Here is a 21,503-nt window from a genome sequence, read left to right as displayed (position 1 = left end):
GAATATAATAAAAAATGTATGAAATTCAAACCAATATGGGTCATTTGCTACATTAATCAAATAATAAACAATCTGCAGCAAGGCAGTAAGCCAATTAGACAAGATCAATATTCCAGTAAAAGGGACAATAACACTTAATAACAACACAATCTTACACAATGATTTACACAGTCTCATTTTCACATTACTAGAATGCAATCAACATAAGCGAACCTTGTCCATTTCAAAACGAAAGCCATAAATACAACACATCAAAGCCACGAGAAACACGTAGGGAAGCTGAATATTCAGCAAGTCATACAATGAGAAGCTAACACCAAAGAAATAATCACTTCAAATGTTTTTGAACGCTAAACTCCAACAAAAAACAAAAACAATTCGGAAAATAAAACAAGAAACTTGGACTTTATATCGACTCAACTTGCAAATATAAGCATTCCGACTGAGACTCGAATAACATTAAGATAAAGCTTGATTATGCAAGTCACATTAGCCAGTAAGACCACAAAGGCATTTTTTTTTAAAAAAAAGGAGCTAAAACTGAGTTGTTAAAATAAGGATGCTATTGCACTACTGTGTTTAGCGAAATCAATTACTCTCGAAATTCAAACAAGTCACAAATCCGAATTCATTCGTATAGCTAAGACCAATAGCAAATAGAAATGATCAACATGAAAACTTAAGCAATAACTAGACTATATACTCAAAGCAATAAGATTGAAACAAAGAAGAACCAAGGATGAAACCAATGAAACTTCTTATAAATAGTTTTAATACGTAACACTAGGATTCAAAAAAAAAAAAGTGAGAGAGGGGGAAGTTTTACCTATTTCGGGGCAACTGAACTGAGACGGGACGAGCAGAATGGCAGCAGCTACCTCCACACACACAAATATCGAGAACTCCAGCGAGTAGCAAGAATGACTCGGAAAAACTCGGCACCAACTATAACACTTGTTCGAAAGTTTGTGACCCCCGGAAATCTATGGGTTTTGTGTGCCTTTACTTTCTCCTATCTTAAGTGCTTATTCTCTTTACTTCTCGTCTTCTTTAACAAACAGAAAGGAACAGAATGTTTGTGAAAGTCCGTCTCCCCCTTTGTGATAAAACTTTCCCAATTTTCAGGCAAAGAAGAATCCAACCAAAATTTCTAACCCCCCAAAACTCTAACGATTTCCAATTCCAAAATAAACTCCTTTCTTCTCCTCGAAGGAAGCTGGGTTATATTTTTTATATATCGGATGTCAGCCAAAAACAACAACAAAAACCACAACAGCCAACGAAATAAACAGCCAAGTCGAAAGATTTTTCGAGAAAATTTCCTACCCAAAATCTCCAACCTAAAATCGCTAACCGTTCTTCGTGTTGAAAATTCTATCTCCGAAAATCCCCCCTTTTTGGATGAAGAGAAATGGGTTTTTATAGAGGAGAGGAATTAGCCCCTCCCCTTTGAATTCGAAATTTGAATCCCATTTCGGTCAAACTTCACATGGCACAGGCGTGTTGGAGAGGATGAAATTGACACCTCGCAGACCTACTTGACAGCGTATGGGTCTCTGCGCTTCCGTCTGGTTCACGCGAAGAGGAAGATGGAAGGAGAAGAGCGTGGAGTTGTTGGCGTTTGCAGGAGTCGGTCTGTTTTTCTGGGTTTCTGTCGAGAGGGGAAGGAGAGAGCGAGCGTGGGGGAGACGCGGGAGAGAGGGAAGGAGAGGAGAGAGGACGTGAGGGAGACGCGGGGAGAGACGCAATGGGGTTGCTGGCGTTTCTCTGTTTTTCGCGTGATTTCTGGGGAATTATGGGTTTCTGTTTTCTTTCTGGGAATTAGGTGAGCGTTTGGGAAGAAGAAAGGGAAAGGGTCGTCTGGGTCGAGTCGGGTGGCGGGTCAGCGGGTGGGTTATTTAAGTTTGGTGTTGGGTTGGATGAGGAATGGAGTTGGATTGGGTTGTTGTTTAAAAGCAATGAAGTGGGCTGTTAAGAGTTTGGGCTTGGAAATTAACTAATTGTCTGAAATTGGGAGTGGGCTTGACAGTGTTGAGTTGAAAGGAATTAAGTTAATGTTGGGTTGAGGGGTAATTGGGCCTGGGAATAAGAGTGGGCTGATGGGTTGCTTGAAAGGGTGGGCTGCTGAAGAAAGGGAGATTGGGCCTGGGCGTTGGGTTGAAGGGAATTTGGGTTTGGATTAAGAGAGGAGAGGTGTGGGCTGGGAATTAGGAATATTTAAGATATACACATATACATATATGTATATACATATATGTATATATACCTATATTTTATTTTCACAAGATTTATAAAACTAATTAACTTATACCGACGCGGATCAAAAATTGGGTGTCAACACTAACTAACTCAAAGTCATATTTAAATAGTCTAAAAGTTAGATATGAGCACATTTGGATGCTTCGAGTTTTCATTTTATTCGATCTGTGAAATGAGATATACAAAAGTATATTTTATGAAATTATCTATTTAATATTTTTACTTGATAATTAATTTCATTATTTTATAATATAAATAGCGAGATAAAATAAATTTGATATTAATTAATATTTTTAACCAAATACAAAATATATTTTTTATTTTATTTTGAAATTATTATTTTTTCGATCCACCGACCATGCAACCTCTATGAATATAGTGTGCATTGTTGAAATTTTAAGGTAGGAATGAAAAATAAGAAGAAAAAAAACTTTTAATTATTTGAGTGAATCATTTTTAAAAAATAATTACTTATTTTAGCTATATTTTTTAATTATTATTATTTATATCGATATAAAATAATATTATATATTATTGTTAGATTTTTTTTTTCTCGCTCGCTCTTTTTCTTTTTTCTTTGCCAACTTTTTTCTTTTTGTTTCTCTTTCTCTCTTACTATTTTTTTTTTGTTTTTGTTTTCTTTTGTTTTGCTTCCTTTTTACGTGCACTCCCTCTCTTTGATCTGTTACTTTTTTTTCTTTAGTTTCTCTCTTTACTTTATTTCGTAGAGTAGTCAATAATTCGTAAAATGAATAAAATTTATATTAATATTAATTAATTAAACAAATAATTTAATCGTAACAAATGAAGACACATAATAAATTGAAAAACGAATTAAATTTGAATTAAAAATGTATCTCACACATATTAAAGTTGAATTAAAAATACACACAATGATCTATAGAGTATATTAAACTTGTATTAATAATGAATTAAATAAGTAAATTCAATAATAATAAATAAATCAAAGTTGCAAAATAAATTAAATTGCTTTAAAATTGTATTACACAATATTAAAGTTGAATTAGAAGAGAATTCAGAATGAATAAAAAAATTATTACACACATAATAAATTATCAAATGAATTAAACTTGGATAAAAAATGTTACACACATATCAAAGTTGAATGAGAAGCAAATTAAACATGAATGCAAAATGTAGCAAATGAAAGAGTATTATGTGATTTGTAAATTAAATAAAACTTGTATCAATAATGAATTAAAGATGTAATTCAATCTTAACAAATCAACCAATAAAATGCAAAATGAATTAACTTGTCTTAAAAGTCCATACACAAATATTAAATTAAAGTTGAACTAAGCAAATTGTAACCAATGAAACACAAGACAATGATCTATAGAGTTAATTAAACTTATATCAATAATGAATTATACAAGTAATCTAACAATAACAAATAATAAACTACAAAATAAATTAAATTTGCATTAAAAGTGTGTTAAACAATATTAAAGTTGATAGAAGAGAAAAATAATAATAAATGAAAAACATAAGTAACGAAAGACAAGACAATAATCTATAGATTGAACTAAACTTGTATTATTCATGAATAAGTTATAAACTTAACCAAAATCAATTATAAACTTAACCAAACCTTGGTATATAAACTACAATCGACATTTCACTTATTTATAGGAACAATCTATCCAAACTCAAATTCGTAAAATTGAATCTTTATAATGACCACCGATGATAAACTCTTGTTTCTATAATTTTAAAACTCTTATTTGAGAACATCATATTGTACAATTTTTTATTTTTTCTATTTCTTTTCTTGTCGTGTTTTTGAATAAAAATAGTGAAATATGAGAAAAAAACTAATTTTACAATAATTATTTAAATGAAAATTTCAAAAGAAAAAAGAACAAAAAAAAAAAAAAGAGGAGGAAGAGAGATTGACACAGAAAGGAAAAAAAAGGAGTAAAAGAAAATAGGCAGAGAAAGAACGAAGAAAGATTAACTGTACAATTTCTTGTTGGATTTAAAAAAGGTGTGAATGGAAAATGAAGAGTTGCGACTTTTATGAAGAGTTGTGACTTTTGTGAAATGTTGCGACTTTGATGAAAAGTCGTGACTTTTATTAAAAGTTGCATTTTTTATGAAAAGTTGTGACTTTTATGGAAAGTTGTGACTTTTATGAAAGATGACGACCATTCTGAAAGATTGTGACTTTTCCAAAGGTTTGTGACCTTTTCGGTAAGGCACAATAAGAACCTTTTCGCACCACCCTTTGTTTTCTATAAATTGAGGGATTTTCTCTCATTTTAATATAGAATTCATGGACTTCTTCTTCAACTACTAAATCTAGTATTCTAAGTGTACTTTACTGCCGTTGAGTGGTTCACTGACACTGGAGTTTTTGGTATCTATACTCTGATGATTGAGATCATTTTACATATTCCAAATCAAACCTCGGATACTAGAGGGGAATAATTTCCTTAAGGGGACACTGTGAATTCAGTGGACTTGATCTTTTTCCTATTAAAAATTTCCAGATTCTGGTACGTGTTTTACAAATTTTAGATTAGTGAATTAATTTCAGTTCTTCTATTCTTCTGTTCTTCACTGGTTCATTAAACTCGGTAACTTCGTGTTTCTGCAAAGTTTGTTGGAATCAATAAGATTCTTTAGACACATATTAACAACAATTCCTCTTTAAGAACAATATTTCGTATATTTTTTTTTAAATCTGTTTCTGATTCTAGTTTCGCTACTAGTTTTAATTTTCTAGTTGTGAAAATGTTCTTAAACTTTGTTTTCTTACAAAGATGTTTAAAGTTTTGTTCTAAGTATGTTTGAAATACCAGATGAACAACATTTCTTAATTCTTAAAAATTATTATATTTAGTTAAAAAAATTATATTAACATAAATGGTAAATATTTTTTTAATATGGTACATTTCTTTGATTTACCAAAAAAAAAAATACATTTGAATTGCACTTAAAAGCACATCAAAGATACGCTGAAGCACCGAATTTTGGGATTTTTTTTTGAAAAAATTTACCCTCGGGTGTTTATATCAAGTCAATGCAATTTTTATTATTACGTGATTTAATGAAGTAAAATTAACTATTTTGAAGATAAAATCCTTGTTGTATTTTTATTTTATTGTATCACCCGATTTGAATGTATAAAAATTTCATTATTTTATCAGATCGGATTGAACAAAAGACGATAACAAGATTAAAAAGAAATTGATTCTATCATTTTATTAATTGTCTTTATTAAGTAATAAAATATTTTCAAATTAAGAATTTCAATTTATTTACAACATAAACAAGTAATCTTTTAAAAATTTATTACAGAATATATGATATGTTCATGATTTGTAGATCATAGAACAATTGTTTTATATATATATATATATATATTTCTCTCTCAAATAACATAGGAGTGTTAACTGTTAAGGACTCTGCTCAACTTTTCTATTATTATTATAAAAATTAAACCAATGTACGTAGTATTAGAAAGAAAAATAATAATAAAAGGCATCATGTTATTTTAATTATAAAACTTAGCCGTTTACTCATCAACGTTAGGTCGTCTATACATTAAATAATGAAATTGATTGTTAAATTAGTATGTGGTTTAGAACAATGAAACACCATATGCATTACAGGTTCAACATTTGATATTTATTAGAATTTTAGGAATTTATCGTATGTCTATTCCGATTCCCTATAAAAAATACCACTAGATCTAATCATTGAAACTAAAGTGCATATTTTTCACTGACATTATTGGATTAGGGCGGGTTTATAATTCTGCTAAAAATCAATTCAAATGGAAAAATTGAATTAAATTGATAAAATAAATCAAAATTATTTAGATTTGATTTGATTTTAGATTTTTAAAGATTATTAGTATTTTATTTGGTTATAATTTTATTCGAAAAAATCAAAAAAACAATCAAATCGGATCGATAAATTATATACATATATTTTTATTAATATACATGCTTAATATATTGTTTTTATAAATAATTGTAAAGATCTTATATATATATATTTATTAAAATTTCTTTACAATTGACTTGTTGAAAGCAAAGATGTCTAACATTTATCTTATTGATTTCATTTATATGAATGTTTATGACAATTCTTTATAGAGCTGAAAATATTATTGTTTCTTCCTTATAGGCCAAAATAGTGAATTTTAAAGCTTTATTCATGTAAATTCAGTGATTGAAAATTCAATAATGTCAGTTATTTTAAATATTTATTTTTGTTTTGAATGAATTATTGTCTCTTTTTTCACATTTTGAATGAATTATTTCTTATTATTTTTGTGTATGGTTAATAACCGACTCAAACCAAATTGAAATAAAAAAATATACATTAATTAATTTGATTTTTAATTTTAATAATTTTAAAATCGATTAAATCGATTTAGTTTTGAATTTACCCAATACTGATCTAACCAACATGTGAACACCCAACTAAATTTAATATATAGAAGATTCTCATTGATTGAATTAGCTGGCTGACCAAACATGATTAATCTTTGCCTAATATGAGATTTTAAGTTTAAACACATGTTGGCATTAGTTTTAGTTTATGTTTTGCCTAATCTAATTCTTGAGTCTTCTTATATATATGCGCTTCATCCTTTAATTTGTACCTAGCCAGGATGTTCAAGATAATTTTTTTTTAAAAAAAACTATTTTTTTATTCTTTTTCTTTTTTGGCTTAATTTGATCTAGGATCCTTGTGACTCTATTTCTTGAAGCTTTTTTTTTTTCAAAAGAAGAAAAATCTAATGCTTTAGCCATGAATTTATGAAGTAAAAAAAAGGAAAAATGTAAGTAAAATCGATATTATTTTTAAATTTAGCTTCTGAAATAGATAAATTCTTCGATTATAACCTCAAAACTTTCAAAGTTTCAATTTATTTGAAAATTTTTCTGTATGATTTAAGTTAATTTGATGATATGACCTACTTATATGATTTAAAATTTTTGATATTGTTTTGTAAAATTTTTGGCAAAATATTTTATATATATATATATACACACTTCATCCTTTAATTTGTTACCTACCCAGGATGTTCAAGATAATTCTTTTTTAAAAAAAACTAATTTTTTATTCTTTTTCATTTTTTGCTTAATTTGATCTAGGATCCTTGTGACTATTTGTTGAAGCTTTTTTTTTTCCCAATAGAAGAAAAATTAAATGCTTTAGCCATGAATTATGAAGTAAAAAGAGGAGAAATGCTTTTCTGTGATACAAATAAAATCTATATTATTTTTAAATCTAGCTTCTGAAATAGATTAATTCTTCGATTATAAATTTCAATTTATTTGAAAATTTTTCTATATTAATTTGATGATATGACCTACTTATATGATTTTGAAAAGTTTGATATTGTTTTGTAAAATATTTGTATGGATACGAATCGCCTAATAATTGGAAAAATCAGAAGCAAGGCAATAAAATTATTTGATAATGTCAACTTCAACACTGAAATCAAAGGAAATAACAGCGAAACTAAAATGATTGAATTACACTAAGATCAGGCATGTGAATTGGCAATATGCAAAAGAGTGGTAAAAAGTTGTTGAGGCTTAGACATCATGACCATGTGATCAGAGCCTGAAATCTCTTCCACATCATCGGGGGGATTATTTTCAATCATCCAATATTGAAATTCTTTGTTCAAAGCTTTACTTTCAGCAGCAATAATGAAGACTCGCTTAACTGATCCGTACCTTTTCGTTGAAAGAACTATCTCCTCGTAAATTTCTTCCACAGGATATAAATATATGGGTCTTACTAATTCAGTAGCCAGCTTCAAATCCTAACACCAACCAACACGGAAAAAAAAACTTAATTTATATCAATTCCAAGTTAATATTACATTTAAGTACTTGGTCAATAAATTTGTAATTTTAATTTGCTTACCGTAATTGGGCTCAGCTGGTAAAGATTAGTTTCCATGAACTTGGGACCTAGAATGAGGCTTGTTGGAGGATTCGCAGGTCCATTGTCGTATATAACACGATTATCAAGTTCAGGTATTACTACATCACATGTCTATTACCAAAAAAAATAAATTAGTTTCAGGCCAAAAATTAGGAATACAATAAATTGTTGGTGGTTTTTCATTCTGTAGTTTTGATTAAGCTTAGATCGCGCATTGAGGGGCTCATTCTGTAGTTTTGATTAAGCTTAGATCGCGCATTAAGGGTGAAACACTCTCACCAGTATACCACAACAGTTGTTGATAATATAATAAAGACATAATACATAAATATGACCCTAAACTTGGCGTGAGCTGACAAGTATGACCTTTAACTTTGGGTGTGCACAAGTAGACAATTAAACTGATATAAAATTGAGCAAATAGATTCGTTTGTTCTACATGGCACCATACATGATAAATTTATGTCCCATGTGACGCTCTACGTGTATTATGTCATGTAGGACATGTGAGTCTACTTGTTCAATTTTATATAAATTTAAGTGTCCACTTGTGTGCGATCAAAGTTGAAAGCATAGTTATCCTATGAAGCCAAGTTAAGCGTCATATTTATATATATAGCCTATAATAAATTGTTACTACACTAACATAGTGAATTTATCATTTTAACTTATTAATCGATAAAATTTGACCACCAATTTATTCATTTAATACCTTTTACCGGAACATGAATTTTCTAAATAAATTGAGAATATAATTAATAAAAAGAATTGTTTTTTTTTGATTTATTGAAAATGATAAGTAAAAAGTCAAAATTGAAAAATCAAAAAAGAAAAGAGAGAGTACTACCTTAGTGTAGACGGCAGTTGCACTGAAAGATGGACCAGGCATCAAAGCAGCGATAAAAACAGCAACTGAAATCTTTTCTGGAAAATTTTCCATGGCTTTAGAGATGCCGAGTCCAGCAAAGCTATGACCAACAAGAACTATTTTTTCATCAGCAGGAAGTGAAGCCATGAACTTCATTAGCGGACTTAAATAATCAGAAAAACTTGTGATTTCAATGGCCTGTTTCTCGTTGGATCCTGAGCCACCCAAGTCAAGAGCTGTAACATTATGCCCCGAAGATTTCATCAATTCTACTATTTTATACCAACACCAAGATCCATGACATCCAGTATGAAGTAGCACAAAGTGCTTCTTATCTTTGGGTTGTAACAATCTTTTTTCACCTTTGGCTTGTGATGGGGTTTTCAATGAGCACATAGTGGTGATCAGGCTTAATGATGCAACATGGTTATTTGTCTTTTGAACTCCAAATAAGTTCAATCCATTAAAGTTGTTTATCACTTTGCTTCTTTGGTAGAAACACTCTCTTCCTGTGCCTAAAATGGCTGATGGACTTAATATTGTTGCTGAAAATATTGTCATTGTTGCTTCACCACCAACCTGTACAACAAAATAAGTAGAAGTTACAAGTTTATAATACAAAATTTTGGAAATGAAAGAAGAGTTTACTCTATTGTGATGGCTTGTAGAGTGCTCTAATCTTGAATAATATAATGAGGCATTTTTATCATAGCTCATCAAGTTGCAAAAGCTAGTTTGAGTTTTCTAACTTTTAAAAAATAAGAAAAGACCTACTTTTCATTTTAAACAGTTTTTCAAGTTATTCTATATTTATTTTAAATCGTATCAAATATTTTTAATAAATAAATAAATAGATGTAACTAATTTTTATACCATCCAAATGAATCTAAAACAGGTCATTGCCTTTAGACAAATTTAGATAAAGAATTATATAGTTTGTTCTTTCGTTTACTTAATATATAATAAAAAGAATTTTGTAATAAGTCATCCACGTGAACAGCTCCATTACCCTTACCATCTGACTCACTGCTGCGCTTCAAAGATGTGATCAAACACTTTTGGTCTTTCGAATTGATATTAAAAAAATATTTTTATCTTAAAAAAAAAAAGAATTGATTGGGGGAGGGGGGGTTTAGGGATCTACATATTAAAATATTTTTTTAAAATAATTTTTAATTTTTAATGGGGTGGCCTGGGTGAGGTGCGGGGGGGGGGGGGTTAAGGGTGATAATTTTCTATGTTTTTTTTGTTTTTCTTAAAGAAATTTTAACGGGGGTTGCCCGCCTGGGTGGGGGTGGCGCGGTGTTAGGGTTACAGGGGTGAAATGTATTTTTTACTTATTTTAGTATGGTCCCCCCCCCCCCTCCGCCTCCGCAATTAATTATTTTACTTACTTTAATACTTTCTAATTATAAAACTTACTAATTATTTATTATTATTATCAAATGAACAATATCTCATTTTACTTACTTTAGTATTTTCTAATAAACTAACTAACGGATTATTTTAATTTCTTAATAAAATTAATTATTATTTTTTTACTTATTTTATTATGTTTACCAGCCCCCTCTATAATTAATTATTTTACTTATTTCAATACTTTATAATAAAACTTACTAATTACTTATCAAAATAAATAAATAAAATTGATTAAGTGATATTTAATAAAATAAACTCCTAATAATATTGATAAAAAAAGTAGTACTGAAAAAAATATAAGGAATAACTTATTCAAATTATTTTAATACTAATTAAATTAACACAAATCTTCTTTTTGAATATTTAGAGAAAAGTTAAGACCAACTAATTTATATAGTTTTTTTTATGGTAAAAAATGTGTCTTAAATATCCCGCATATGTTATTGGGTCTGTGCACAACACGAGCTATCTTTTACTAATCTAAAAATAATTTCCAATATTTTTTCCTGTTCGTTATTTTTGAAAAACATTGAACTAATTGGTCAAAATTATCGACCACATACATTAGTTTGTGTTATTATCATTTAAATTGCTTTCTTTATTAAAATGTACATATTGTTCGGAAAATGCAGACATACACATAAACATATATGGTAAAAGTAATCGATATAAAATAGAAAAATAATGACATCAAAAATTTTATGTGGAAAATCTATTAAATAAGGGAAAAATCACAGGCCAAGAGGAGCAATTGATATCACTATCTTAAGAAATTTAACAACGTGTAGTCACGAATACAATACTCAAAGTTACCACTACACACTCAAAAGGAACCACACTTTTTTTTGTTTTCACCTTACTAAAATATCACTCACACTCTATTTTTCTTTATAGACTATTTTTCTTGTATAGTCTATGAAATACCTCATTTTGCTCTCAAAATGGATTTTCTCTCTAACTTAATGTATTCTACAAATAAGCAAGAATACTCTATTTATAGAAGGATAAAATCACGTCTGTGTCACTAATGACATAAGTAAATATAGCAAAGTCAAAAAATGGTTGTAAATCATACCAATTTGTCAACCACCAAATCTTTTATTTTCAACTCCAATTATTATTCCTTTTTGACAATTGCTTGAAGTAATTGAATAGCTAAAGTTGATAAAAAAAAATGGGATGAACTAAATACATATGATGCATTTTGTTTTTATAATTAATAGGATTATCACTGTAGACTTGAAAAAGAAAATTTGGGAAATGATTTTTTTCAACAATTTCGTACGTACCTACATCAAATAATCGCCTCTTGTTCCTAATTCATATGCAGTTAGTCGTTTAATTTCACTGGGATACATTTTTTTTAATCGTGAAATATTTTTTAAGATACTGTTCTTAATATGTTTCAAGCAATGAGATTTTTCATGTTTTTCATAAAATCTCCAACAATTTTAATTTATACGTAATGATAAAACATTTTATAAAATATATACAAAATGTATATGTTGTTTAAATTTATATTAAGAAAAATATATAGATAAACACTTAAATTTAGCTCGACTAATAATTAAACACCCCAACTTTCATTCCGACCATCTGAACACTTAAAGCTTAGGGCCTAGTTTCATTTTCCCAATACTAGTTATATTGTATTTATCACTCAAATTATTTTTTTTAAAAAAGGCATAGAAATTATTATATGATGTGTAGTTCCAATTATTAACTCCAAAGAAAAATCCACATGATTCATGGCAGTTTCCTTTCCGATTAATAAACACCATACAATGTGATTTGTTGATATTTGCGTTATTTAACATTATGCACAAACAAATTTGTTGATATTTGCGTTACTTAACATAATGCACAAAGACTTTCTGGGTACACATTAATACACCCTATATATCAACAATATTAACATTCTCATATTCCAATTCAAACCAAAAAATGCCAATTGGATTTTGTCTATTATAAATTTTAAATGGATATAGATTTAGCTCAAACAATAGACTTTATGATATATATTTCACTAGAGTGAAATGTTATCGGTGCTTCAATTCAAGTTAATTTATGGTTCTAAGTCAATTTATTCAAATTGAAATAACTGAATGTTGTGGAAGTATGATTCCACTATAGTTAGAGCCATCAAAATGGATTTGGTCTGAGAGGTCGGTCCAATTCAACACTTGAAATAAGTGAGCTTGGGCTTTTTGGCCTATTTACGAACGAGGCTTTTTAGCCCACTTCATTTGGCTCGTTGGCCTTGTAGGCCCAATCTGCAAGCCTCAGAGGTCAGCCCGTGGGCTATTAATTTTTTTAAAATCTTTTTATATGTATATTTTTAATAGTGTTATATTTGTATAGATTTTATGAATAAATATTTAGAAAAATAAAAAATCAAGTATTTTGCAATATCATCTTGCATGGTGAATTGTAGATGAAGATGAACTTCTTAAGGAAATAATACCACATATTGATTCAAATGTAATTGACGGTGAAAGCAGAAGTGGAGTTGTAAAACATTATTAATGAGTCGTGTAATATTTAGAAACTTAGTTTTGTTAAGCATTTATGTTGTCTTGTGTTGCTGGAAATCTTTCAAATCAACTAGTTTTTTGTGGGAGAAATGATGGAATGATCAACATTTATCCACTAAATCTTACGTTGGCTATTATATATTTTTATAAGTATTCACCAAAGTGTGTGATTCATAAATATATTTTTTATAACTATTCACCAAGTGTGTGATTTATCAATAAATTTTTGTATGAATTAATATCGTGTTCATAAACGTCAACATTCGGATACTCTTTCTAAGAGAATAATATTATTTATTTTATGGTTGAAGTGTCAATTCATCCCAACCGGTGGCCCGCTTAATGCTGGGTTAGGCAGCTATTTTATTGATCCTTTAATTAAAAAGATCAGTCCGTTCCAACTCATTTAACTCTCTAGCCCGTTAGGATTGGATTGGGTTAGACCAGCCCATTTTGACAACCCTAACTATCTAACTATAGTAAGACACTTTAACTTCAATTAGAGCTTTCATGTTTTTGATATTAGAAGAAAGAAAAAACTGAATTTAAAAAAATTATGATAGTTTGAAGTTTGAAATTTTCTTATGATGACGACATCATAATTTTCTTATGCTTCTCCTATCTATATATAAAATAGATCGATAATAACGATATGGCCAAATAATTTTTTATTATCTTCATTAATAATATATTTCTCAAATTATACCATATAAATAAATAAATCTTTTAAATATTTATTATAAAAAGATAGGAGATACGTTCATAATTTTTTTTTTTTGTAGAATATAGAAATACTTAGCTAAATATGACTTTTGGAAACCCCCACGGGACGGGGATTATTACTTTTTTCTAGTTATATTAATACAATTATAAAAAATCAATAATAGTAAAGAACAAACATTTTTTTAATGTATATTTCTCTCAAATAATGTAATATCAAATTATATAATTTTTCTCAAAATAATGTATGTGACAACTTATCCGTTTTGTTGGCAATAAAATCACAATATTTTAAATCAACGTATGTATTTATTGCAAGTAATAAAAACAAAAGTGTTTTTTTCTGATGATAAAAATTAGTCGTTTGCATATCAACGTATTGGTCTATGTTAAATTTTGAAATTGATTATTAATTAGTGTGTCTTTTAGAGAATGAAACAACATAGGCTGAGGTGGATAAGGATTTCAATTTAACGAATTTAATTTTAATTTGTTTATCGATAATCATTGTGTTTTTTTCCCGCAAGTATAGATCCAAAATTAACTACCAGAATTTTATTCCTTGTATAATTGATTTAAGGTCCATTGTCATATGTCGCGATTATCAAGTTCAGGTAGTACTGCAATTGAGATAAAAAATTTGTCATGAACTCTCAACTCTCAATAGCTCATCAACTTTGTCATGAAATTAGATGATCCTTACTCCTATTTTTGTCCAAATTTAGATAAAAAATTCTTTAATTTGTCTTTCTTTTCTTTAAAAAGAATATCCCCTAAGCCAATGTCATTATTTATTTATCAAATAAAAAAGATGTTTTTTTGTAGCCTATGAATATAGGACTATACATATCAAGTTCTTTAAATCATATCGTACATATATCATAAAAGAAGCCAATATCATGAGTTTCTTAATTCAAATCGAAGCCACTATATTTATTTATTTATTTATTTGAATTCTCTTAATGAAATTTCTGAATTAGAATCTTAGATTAGATTAATTGAATATAAAAAGAAAGATGATATAGCCGAGAGTACCCTTCAACAAAAATGTAAAAGATGATGCACATTTGCAGACTAGTGATTCTTGTAACTTCATCTTCTATCTAATTGTTGAAGATTTAAATCTCACCAAGCACTTGCCTTCCATATTCACTGCCCACATCTCCAAAAAGAAAAAAAAAGAGAGAGAGGAGGGAGTCTCAATAAATGAAGTAGTAATATTTTAACGAGAAATATAAGTAGTTAATTACTAATGTTGAATGCCTTGAATCGGACCCGCTACAAACAGAAAGGACGGGGGTCTCGCTGCCCGGTCAGCGAGTCGGGGGGTCCAGGGGGGCGACGCGCCCCCTGGCCTGGGGGTCCGGGGGTATACAATGTTGTTGTATTGGGCCCTTAATTTTCTGTTGATTCTGTATGTTGGGCCCAAGCCTGTTAGGGCGTAGCTTAGCACTATATATAGACGCTATGGGAAACCCTATTCTGTAATTCTGTTTTTGCCTCTCCATAATAAAACTGCTCCCTCTCTTCCCGTGGACGTAGCCAATTTATTGGTGAACCACGTAAATCTGTTGTCTTGTTTTTCGCGTTTATATTTTCTCGTATTATCTCAAATTCCGCACAACAAATTGGTATCAGAGCCTCTCGGTTAATCGGTGTTCTTGGAGAATTCGAGATGTCTGCTTTGAACGTGAAAATCGACAAATTCACAGGGAGGAACAGTTTCAGTTTATGGCAGATCAAGATGCGGGCTTTGTTGAAACAACAAGGTTTCTGGGCGCCGTTGTTGAAAGACAAGAACGCCGTCGTTACTCCTGAGATGGCGATTCTGGAGGAAAAGGCGCACTCGACGATCATGCTGTGTCTCGCGGATGACATCATCACGGAGGTCTCGGATGAAGAGACTGCTGCTGGTCTGTGGTTGAAGCTGGAGAGTTTGTACATGACAAAATCTCTAACCAACAAGCTGCTTCTGAAACAACGTCTATTCGGTTTACGAATGGCTGAAGGTACACAACTCAGGGAACACTTAGAGCAATTGAATACTTTGCTATTAGAATTGCGTAATATCGATGTGAAGATCGAGGATGAAGAAGCTGCCCTGATTCTGTTAGTATCTCTCCCAATGTCGTTTGAGAATTTTGTTCAATCGTTCATTGTTGGGAAAGATACTGTGTCACTGGAAGAAGTCAGATCGGCCCTTCATAGCAGGGAATTACGGCATAAGGCTAACGGCACAAGTACGGACATACAGCCTTCTGGTCTGTTCACCAGTAGCGGAAAGGGAAGGAAAAACGACGGAAAGAAAAATAAGCCGATGTCGAAGTGTGCAAAGCCGGATGATGTTTGTAATTACTGCAAGGAGAAGGGACATTGGAAATTTGATTGTCCGAAGAAGAAGAAGCAATCGGAAAAACAATCAGTGTCTGCTGCTGTTGCTGAAGAAGACACCAATTCTGAAGAAGATATTGCCCTAGTTGCGGATGAGCACACTCATTATTCAGATGTGTGGGTTCTTGATTCTGGGGCATCCTATCACATCTGTCCTAGGAGAGAGTGGTTCACGACTTATGAGCAGGTAGACGGAGGCAGCATCTCGATGGCCAACAGTTCTGTCTGCAAGGTGGTTGGGACAGGCTCGATCAAGATAAGGACACATGACGGTAGCTTCTGCACATTGAACGAGGTCAGGCACGTTCCATTGATGACGAAAAATCTGATATCTCTCAGTCTTTTGGACAGCAAGGGATTCAGCTGGTCGGGAAAAGATGGAGTCTTGCGGGTCTGGAAGGGTTCAAATTTGATTCTGAAAGGTGTCATGCGTGGTACTTTGTATTTTCTACAAGGTTCCACGGTTATAGGTTCAGCCCATGTTGCATCGTCAGAATTTCACCAGAAGGATATGACTAAGTTATGGCACATGAGACTTGGTCATATGGGTGAAAGAGGGATGCAAATTCTGTCAAAGGAGGATTTACTTGCTGGTCATAAGGTTAAGAGCCTAGAGTTTTGTGAACATTGTGTTTTTGGAAAACTACATCGCAACAAGTTTCCAAAGGCCATTCATAGAACAAAAGGCACACTTGATTATATCCATTCTGATTGCTGGGGTCCATGCCGTGTTGAGTCTTTGGGAGGCTGCAGATTTTTTGTGTCCATTATTGATGACTACTCAAGGATGACTTGGGTGTACATGATGAAGCATAAAAGTGAAGCCTTCCAGAAGTTCAAGAGTGGAAAATTTTGATGGAAAATCAAACAGGGAAGAAGATCAAGAGGTTGCGAACTGATAATGGGCTGGAATTCTGTTGGTCTGAATTTGATCAATTCTGTAAGGATGAAGGGATTGCTCGACATCGTACAGTCAGAAATACACCACAGCAGAACGGTGTAGCTGAGCGGATGAATCAAACACTTCTGGAGAGAGCAAGGTGCATGCTCTCTAATGCTGGGCTAGATAGAAGATTCTGGGCAGAAGCGGTTAGTACAGCTTGCTACTTGATTAACCGCGGACCACATACAGGCATACAGTGCAAGACACCTATGGAGATGTGGTCAGGAAAAGCTGCTGATTATTCAAATCTGAAAGCTTTTGGTTGTACGGCTTACTATCACGTTAGTGAAGGTAAGTTAGAACCAAGAGCTAAAAAGGGAGTATTTGTGGGCTACGGAGATGGAGTGAAAGGTTTCAGAATCTGGTCTCCAGCAGAAAAGAGGGTTATTATGAGCAGGAACGTTGTCTTTGATGAAAGTTCTCTGCTTAGAACCATTGTGAAGCCTACAACTACGTCAGAAACTGGGAGTCTTGACAAACAGGTGGAGTTTCAAGTCATTCAGAACGAGAGCGATTTAAAGGAACCTGAAGAGGAGAATCAAGAGCCACAGACAGAAACTGATATTCCAGAATCTATGCCATCAGATATCCATCAGAGTATAGCTCAAGATCGGCCAAGGAGGGTTGGAGTTCGGCCACCTACAAGGTATGGTTTTGAGGACATGGTGGGTTATGCACTGCAGGTTGCTGAAGAGGTAGATACATCTGAGCCGTCTACTTACAAAGAAGCCATTTTAAGTTCTGATTCTGAAAAATGGTTTGCCGCTATGGGAGATGAGATGGAGTCCCTACACAAGAATCAGACATGGGATCTGGTCATACAGCCTTCGGGGAGAAAGATTATTACTTGCAAATGGGTTTTCAAGAAGAAGGAAGGGATATCACCAGCAGAAGGAGTCAAGTATAAAGCCAGGGTTGTTGCCAGAGGTTTCAACCAAAGAGAGGGAGTGGACTACAATGAGATCTTCTCACCAGTGGTCAGACATACTTCCATCCGAGTGTTACTAGCGATAGTTGCACATCAGAATCTGGAGCTTGAACAACTTGATGTGAAGACAACGTTTCTACATGGAGAGTTGGAGGAAGAGATATACATGACTCAGCCGGATGGTTTCCAAGTTCCAGAGAAGGAAAATCACGTCTGCAAGTTGAAGAAGTCCTTATATGGACTTAAGCAGTCTCCAAGGCAGTGGTATAAAAGGTTTGACAGCTATATGGTGAAGTTGGGCTATACTCGGAGCTCATATGATTGTTGTGTCTACTACAATAGGCTCAATGATGATTCATTCATCTATCTGGTGCTTTATGTAGATGATATGTTGATAGCTGCAAAGAAGAAGTATGACATTCAGAAGCTGAAGGGTTTACTTAGTGCTGAGTTTGAGATGAAGGATCTGGGAGCCGCTCGGAAGATTTTAGGGATGGAGATCATTAGAGACAGAGAGAGAAGGAAACTTTTCTTGTCACAGAGAAGCTACATTCAGAAGGTCTTGGCGAGGTTTGGCATGTCTTCATCTAAGCCCATTGATACCCCCAGTGCTGCCAATATCCATCTCACTGCCATGTTCGCTCCACAGTCAGAAGAAGAGAAGGAGTATATGTCACGAGTCCCTTATGCCAGTGCCGTAGGAAGTTTGATGTATGCTATGGTCTGTACAAGGCCAGATTTAGCACATGCAGTCAGTGTAGTGAGCAGATTCATGGGACAACCAGGGAGAGAACATTGGCAGGCTGTGAAGAGAATTTTCCGGTACCTTAGAGGTACATCTGACGTTGGTCTCATTTATGGAGGTGATACTCAGTGCTTGGTTACTGGCTATTCTGATTCAGACTATGCTGGAGATGTTGACACAAGAAGATCGATGACTGGCTATGTGTTTACCCTTGGAGGATCTGTCGTCAGTTGGAAGGCAACTTTGCAACCTACAGTGACTTTGTCTACTACGGAAGCGGAGTACATGGCCTTGACAGAGGCTGCAAAAGAAGGGATTTGGTTGAAAGGGCTGGTTAGTGATCTTGGTCTGCATCATGATCAGGCTACGGTGTATTGTGACAGTTTGAGCGCAATTTGTCTAGCCAAGGATCAAGTCCATCATGAGAGAACCAAGCATATTGACATAAGGTATCATTTTCTAAGAAGTGAGAAGAGAATCAAGGTGAAGAAAGTAGGAACTGCTGATAATCCTGCTGATATGTTCACAAAGCCGGTTCCACAGAGCAAGTTTCAACACTGTTTGGACTTGCTCAACATCAGAAGCTGTTAATTGCCCTGCGGGGCAACTCTGAGGAAGAGGGGAGGCCTGGCACTATATAGTGCGTCTGAAGAATCTGTTCGGAGAATTCAAGTCAAGGTGGAGATTTGTTGAATGCCTTGAATCGGACCCGCTACAAACAGAAAGGACGGGGGTCTCGCTGCCCGGTCAGCGAGTCGGGGGGTCCAGGGGGGCGACACGCCCCCTGGCCTGGGGGTCCGGGGGTATACAATGTTGTTGTATTGGGCCCTTAATTTTCTGTTGATTCTGTATGTTGGGCCCAAGCCTGTTAGGGCGTAGCTTAGCACTATATATAGACGCTATGGGAAACCCTATTCTGTAATTCTGTTTTTGCCTCTCCATAATAAAACTGCTCCCTCTCTTCCCGTGGACGTAGCCAATTTATTGGTGAACCACGTAAATCTGTTGTCTTGTTTTTCGCGTTTATATTTTCTCGTATTATCTCAAATTCCGCACAACAACTAAGCATAACATTAAGGATTAAGCACTTTTAGATATTAAAATTAATTTTATAAATAAAATCATATATTTTGATCTAAGTTTTGAAATTTACAATAAAGTGTCAGAAATTTTAATCTAAAAAGATTCTCGAGATTAAACATGTACACTACAAGAAAATTGCCCAATAGCAAAGAAAAAATTGGTCGCTACAAGTAACAATCTGGTCCCAAAAAGGACAATAGCGACCAACTACATTATAGCCTTAGTCGCTAAGGACCTTTAGGGACGAGATTATCAGGCTGGTCGCTGACTCTTTTTAGGGAATAGTGTAATTGTGGTCCCTAAAGTACATTTAGGGACAATATTTCTGGGAGTCCGAAGCCTAAAGGCTAAAAAATGTTAACAAAAATTCTAAAACGGTATATGAAATTTCTTTTTGACCAAAAGGGCGAAATCGTTCGCGAAGTAGCGATTTTGTCCATTGGGAAAAGCAAAATCGTTGCTATAGCAGCGATTTTTTGTTAAATTTGATTTTTAAAAAAAAATAAAATTAAAACAAAATCGCTCCCGAGGGAGCGAATTTCAATTTTCAAAATTTTTTTATAACCTTTTAAAGTAAGACATTACCTTTAATTTTTTTTTTGCTTCTTTTATTTAAAAAAGTTTAAATGAAAAAAATATTTTTTAAATTTAAATTGCTGCGATTTTTAATTATTTCTTTTTTAATTTTTAAAAATTAAATCACTAAAAAATTTTTGATTTAAAACCGCTGCCTTGGCAACGATTTATTTTAAAAAAATAAAAAATAAAAAAAGGCTAGAGGAAGTAATAAACTACACATTGTATTTATTAATTTTTTAATAAACATGATTTTTACTTAAATAAGTACACTTATATATTTTGAAGCAAAAAAATAGTACAATTAAATCTCGAGGAGAGAAAATTGTTTACATAAAGAGTATGTTTAAATACATGCATGCATTTAAACTTTTTTAAATAAAAGAAGCAAAAAAAATAAAAAATTTAAGGTAACGTCGTTGCATAAGCAGCGACTTACTTAAAAAGGTTATAAAAAAAATTGAAAATCGCTTCCGAGATAGCGATTTTGTTATAATTTTTTATTTTTTTTAAAAAAAAGCAAATTTAACAAATTGCTGCATGCTTTTTTTAGTGGACAAAATTGCTACTTCGCGAGCGATTTTGCCCTTTTGGTTAAAAAGAAATTTCATATACCATTTTCAAATTTTTGTTAACATTTTTTACCCTTTAGGCTCCGGACTCATATTTCTGGTACCTATACGCACATTTTGAAATTGAAATTATGATTGTTAAATTATTTTGCAACTAGATTCTAACTGGTCCATATCATTTGGGACAACTTCTATGCTGATCCGTAATCATTTTGCGACCAATTTGAAGTTGGTTTGCGATCAGTTAGCTCTTCTATAAATTAATTTTACGAAAACTTTTAAGCTGGTCCCTAAATCATTTCAGGACCATTTTGAAGATGATCCATAAATCGTATCGCAACCATTACAGATTTCCTACTCTAAAGGATTTAAGAATTTACATTTTAGTCCTTAAATCACATTGCATTTGCACCTAGAAAATACGATAATTAATATAAACTTGTCACTTTCATATATAATATATAATATAATTACAAAATAATGTGAGTATAAGGCATCTGACTACATACAACACTGAGGTAAGCT

General features: G+C 32.3%; 1 protein-coding gene across 2 annotated transcripts; it reads right to left on the bottom strand.

Annotated features, from left to right (window-relative positions):
- Window positions 1–7,683: 7,683 nt before the first annotated feature.
- LOC101252332 (methyl jasmonate esterase 1) lies at window positions 7,684–9,902 on the bottom strand. 2 transcript variants are annotated; one of them, XM_004230775.5, is made up of 4 exons: window positions 9,716–9,902; window positions 9,047–9,646; window positions 8,179–8,310; window positions 7,684–8,074 (listed from the first exon to the last, which is right to left on the bottom strand). In XM_004230775.5, exons 1-4 carry the CDS (start codon window positions 9,782–9,784, stop codon window positions 7,790–7,792), a joined length of 1,086 nt encoding a protein of 361 aa, XP_004230823.1. In that variant the 5' UTR covers window positions 9,785–9,902; the 3' UTR covers window positions 7,684–7,789. The 2 variants fall into 2 exon arrangements, with proteins under 2 accessions (XP_004230823.1, XP_069149075.1); XM_069292974.1 differs by having other exon boundaries at window positions 9,047–9,808.
- Between the last annotated feature and the right edge of the window lie 11,601 nt (window positions 9,903–21,503).

This window comes from Solanum lycopersicum, chromosome 1 (assembly GCF_036512215.1).
Source record: "Solanum lycopersicum chromosome 1, SLM_r2.1".
NCBI lineage: Eukaryota > Viridiplantae > Streptophyta > Magnoliopsida > Solanales > Solanaceae > Solanum > Solanum lycopersicum.
This window is presented reverse-complemented; position numbering and strand designations above follow the sequence as displayed.

Bases quoted from the DNA above. Each gene is read 5' to 3' on its own strand.
- LOC101252332 (XM_069292974.1), bottom strand. From the start codon at position 9,784: ATGAGCTATGATAAAAATGCCTCATTATATTATTCAAGATTAGAGCAC. The intron at 8,311-9,046 runs GTAGTACTCTCT...TTTTGGTAATAG, and splicing joins CAACTGCCGTCTACACTAAG to ACATGTGATGTAGTAATACC. The intron at 8,075-8,178 runs GTAAGCAAATTA...GGTTGGTGTTAG, and splicing joins ACCAGCTGAGCCCAATTACG to GATTTGAAGCTGGCTACTGA.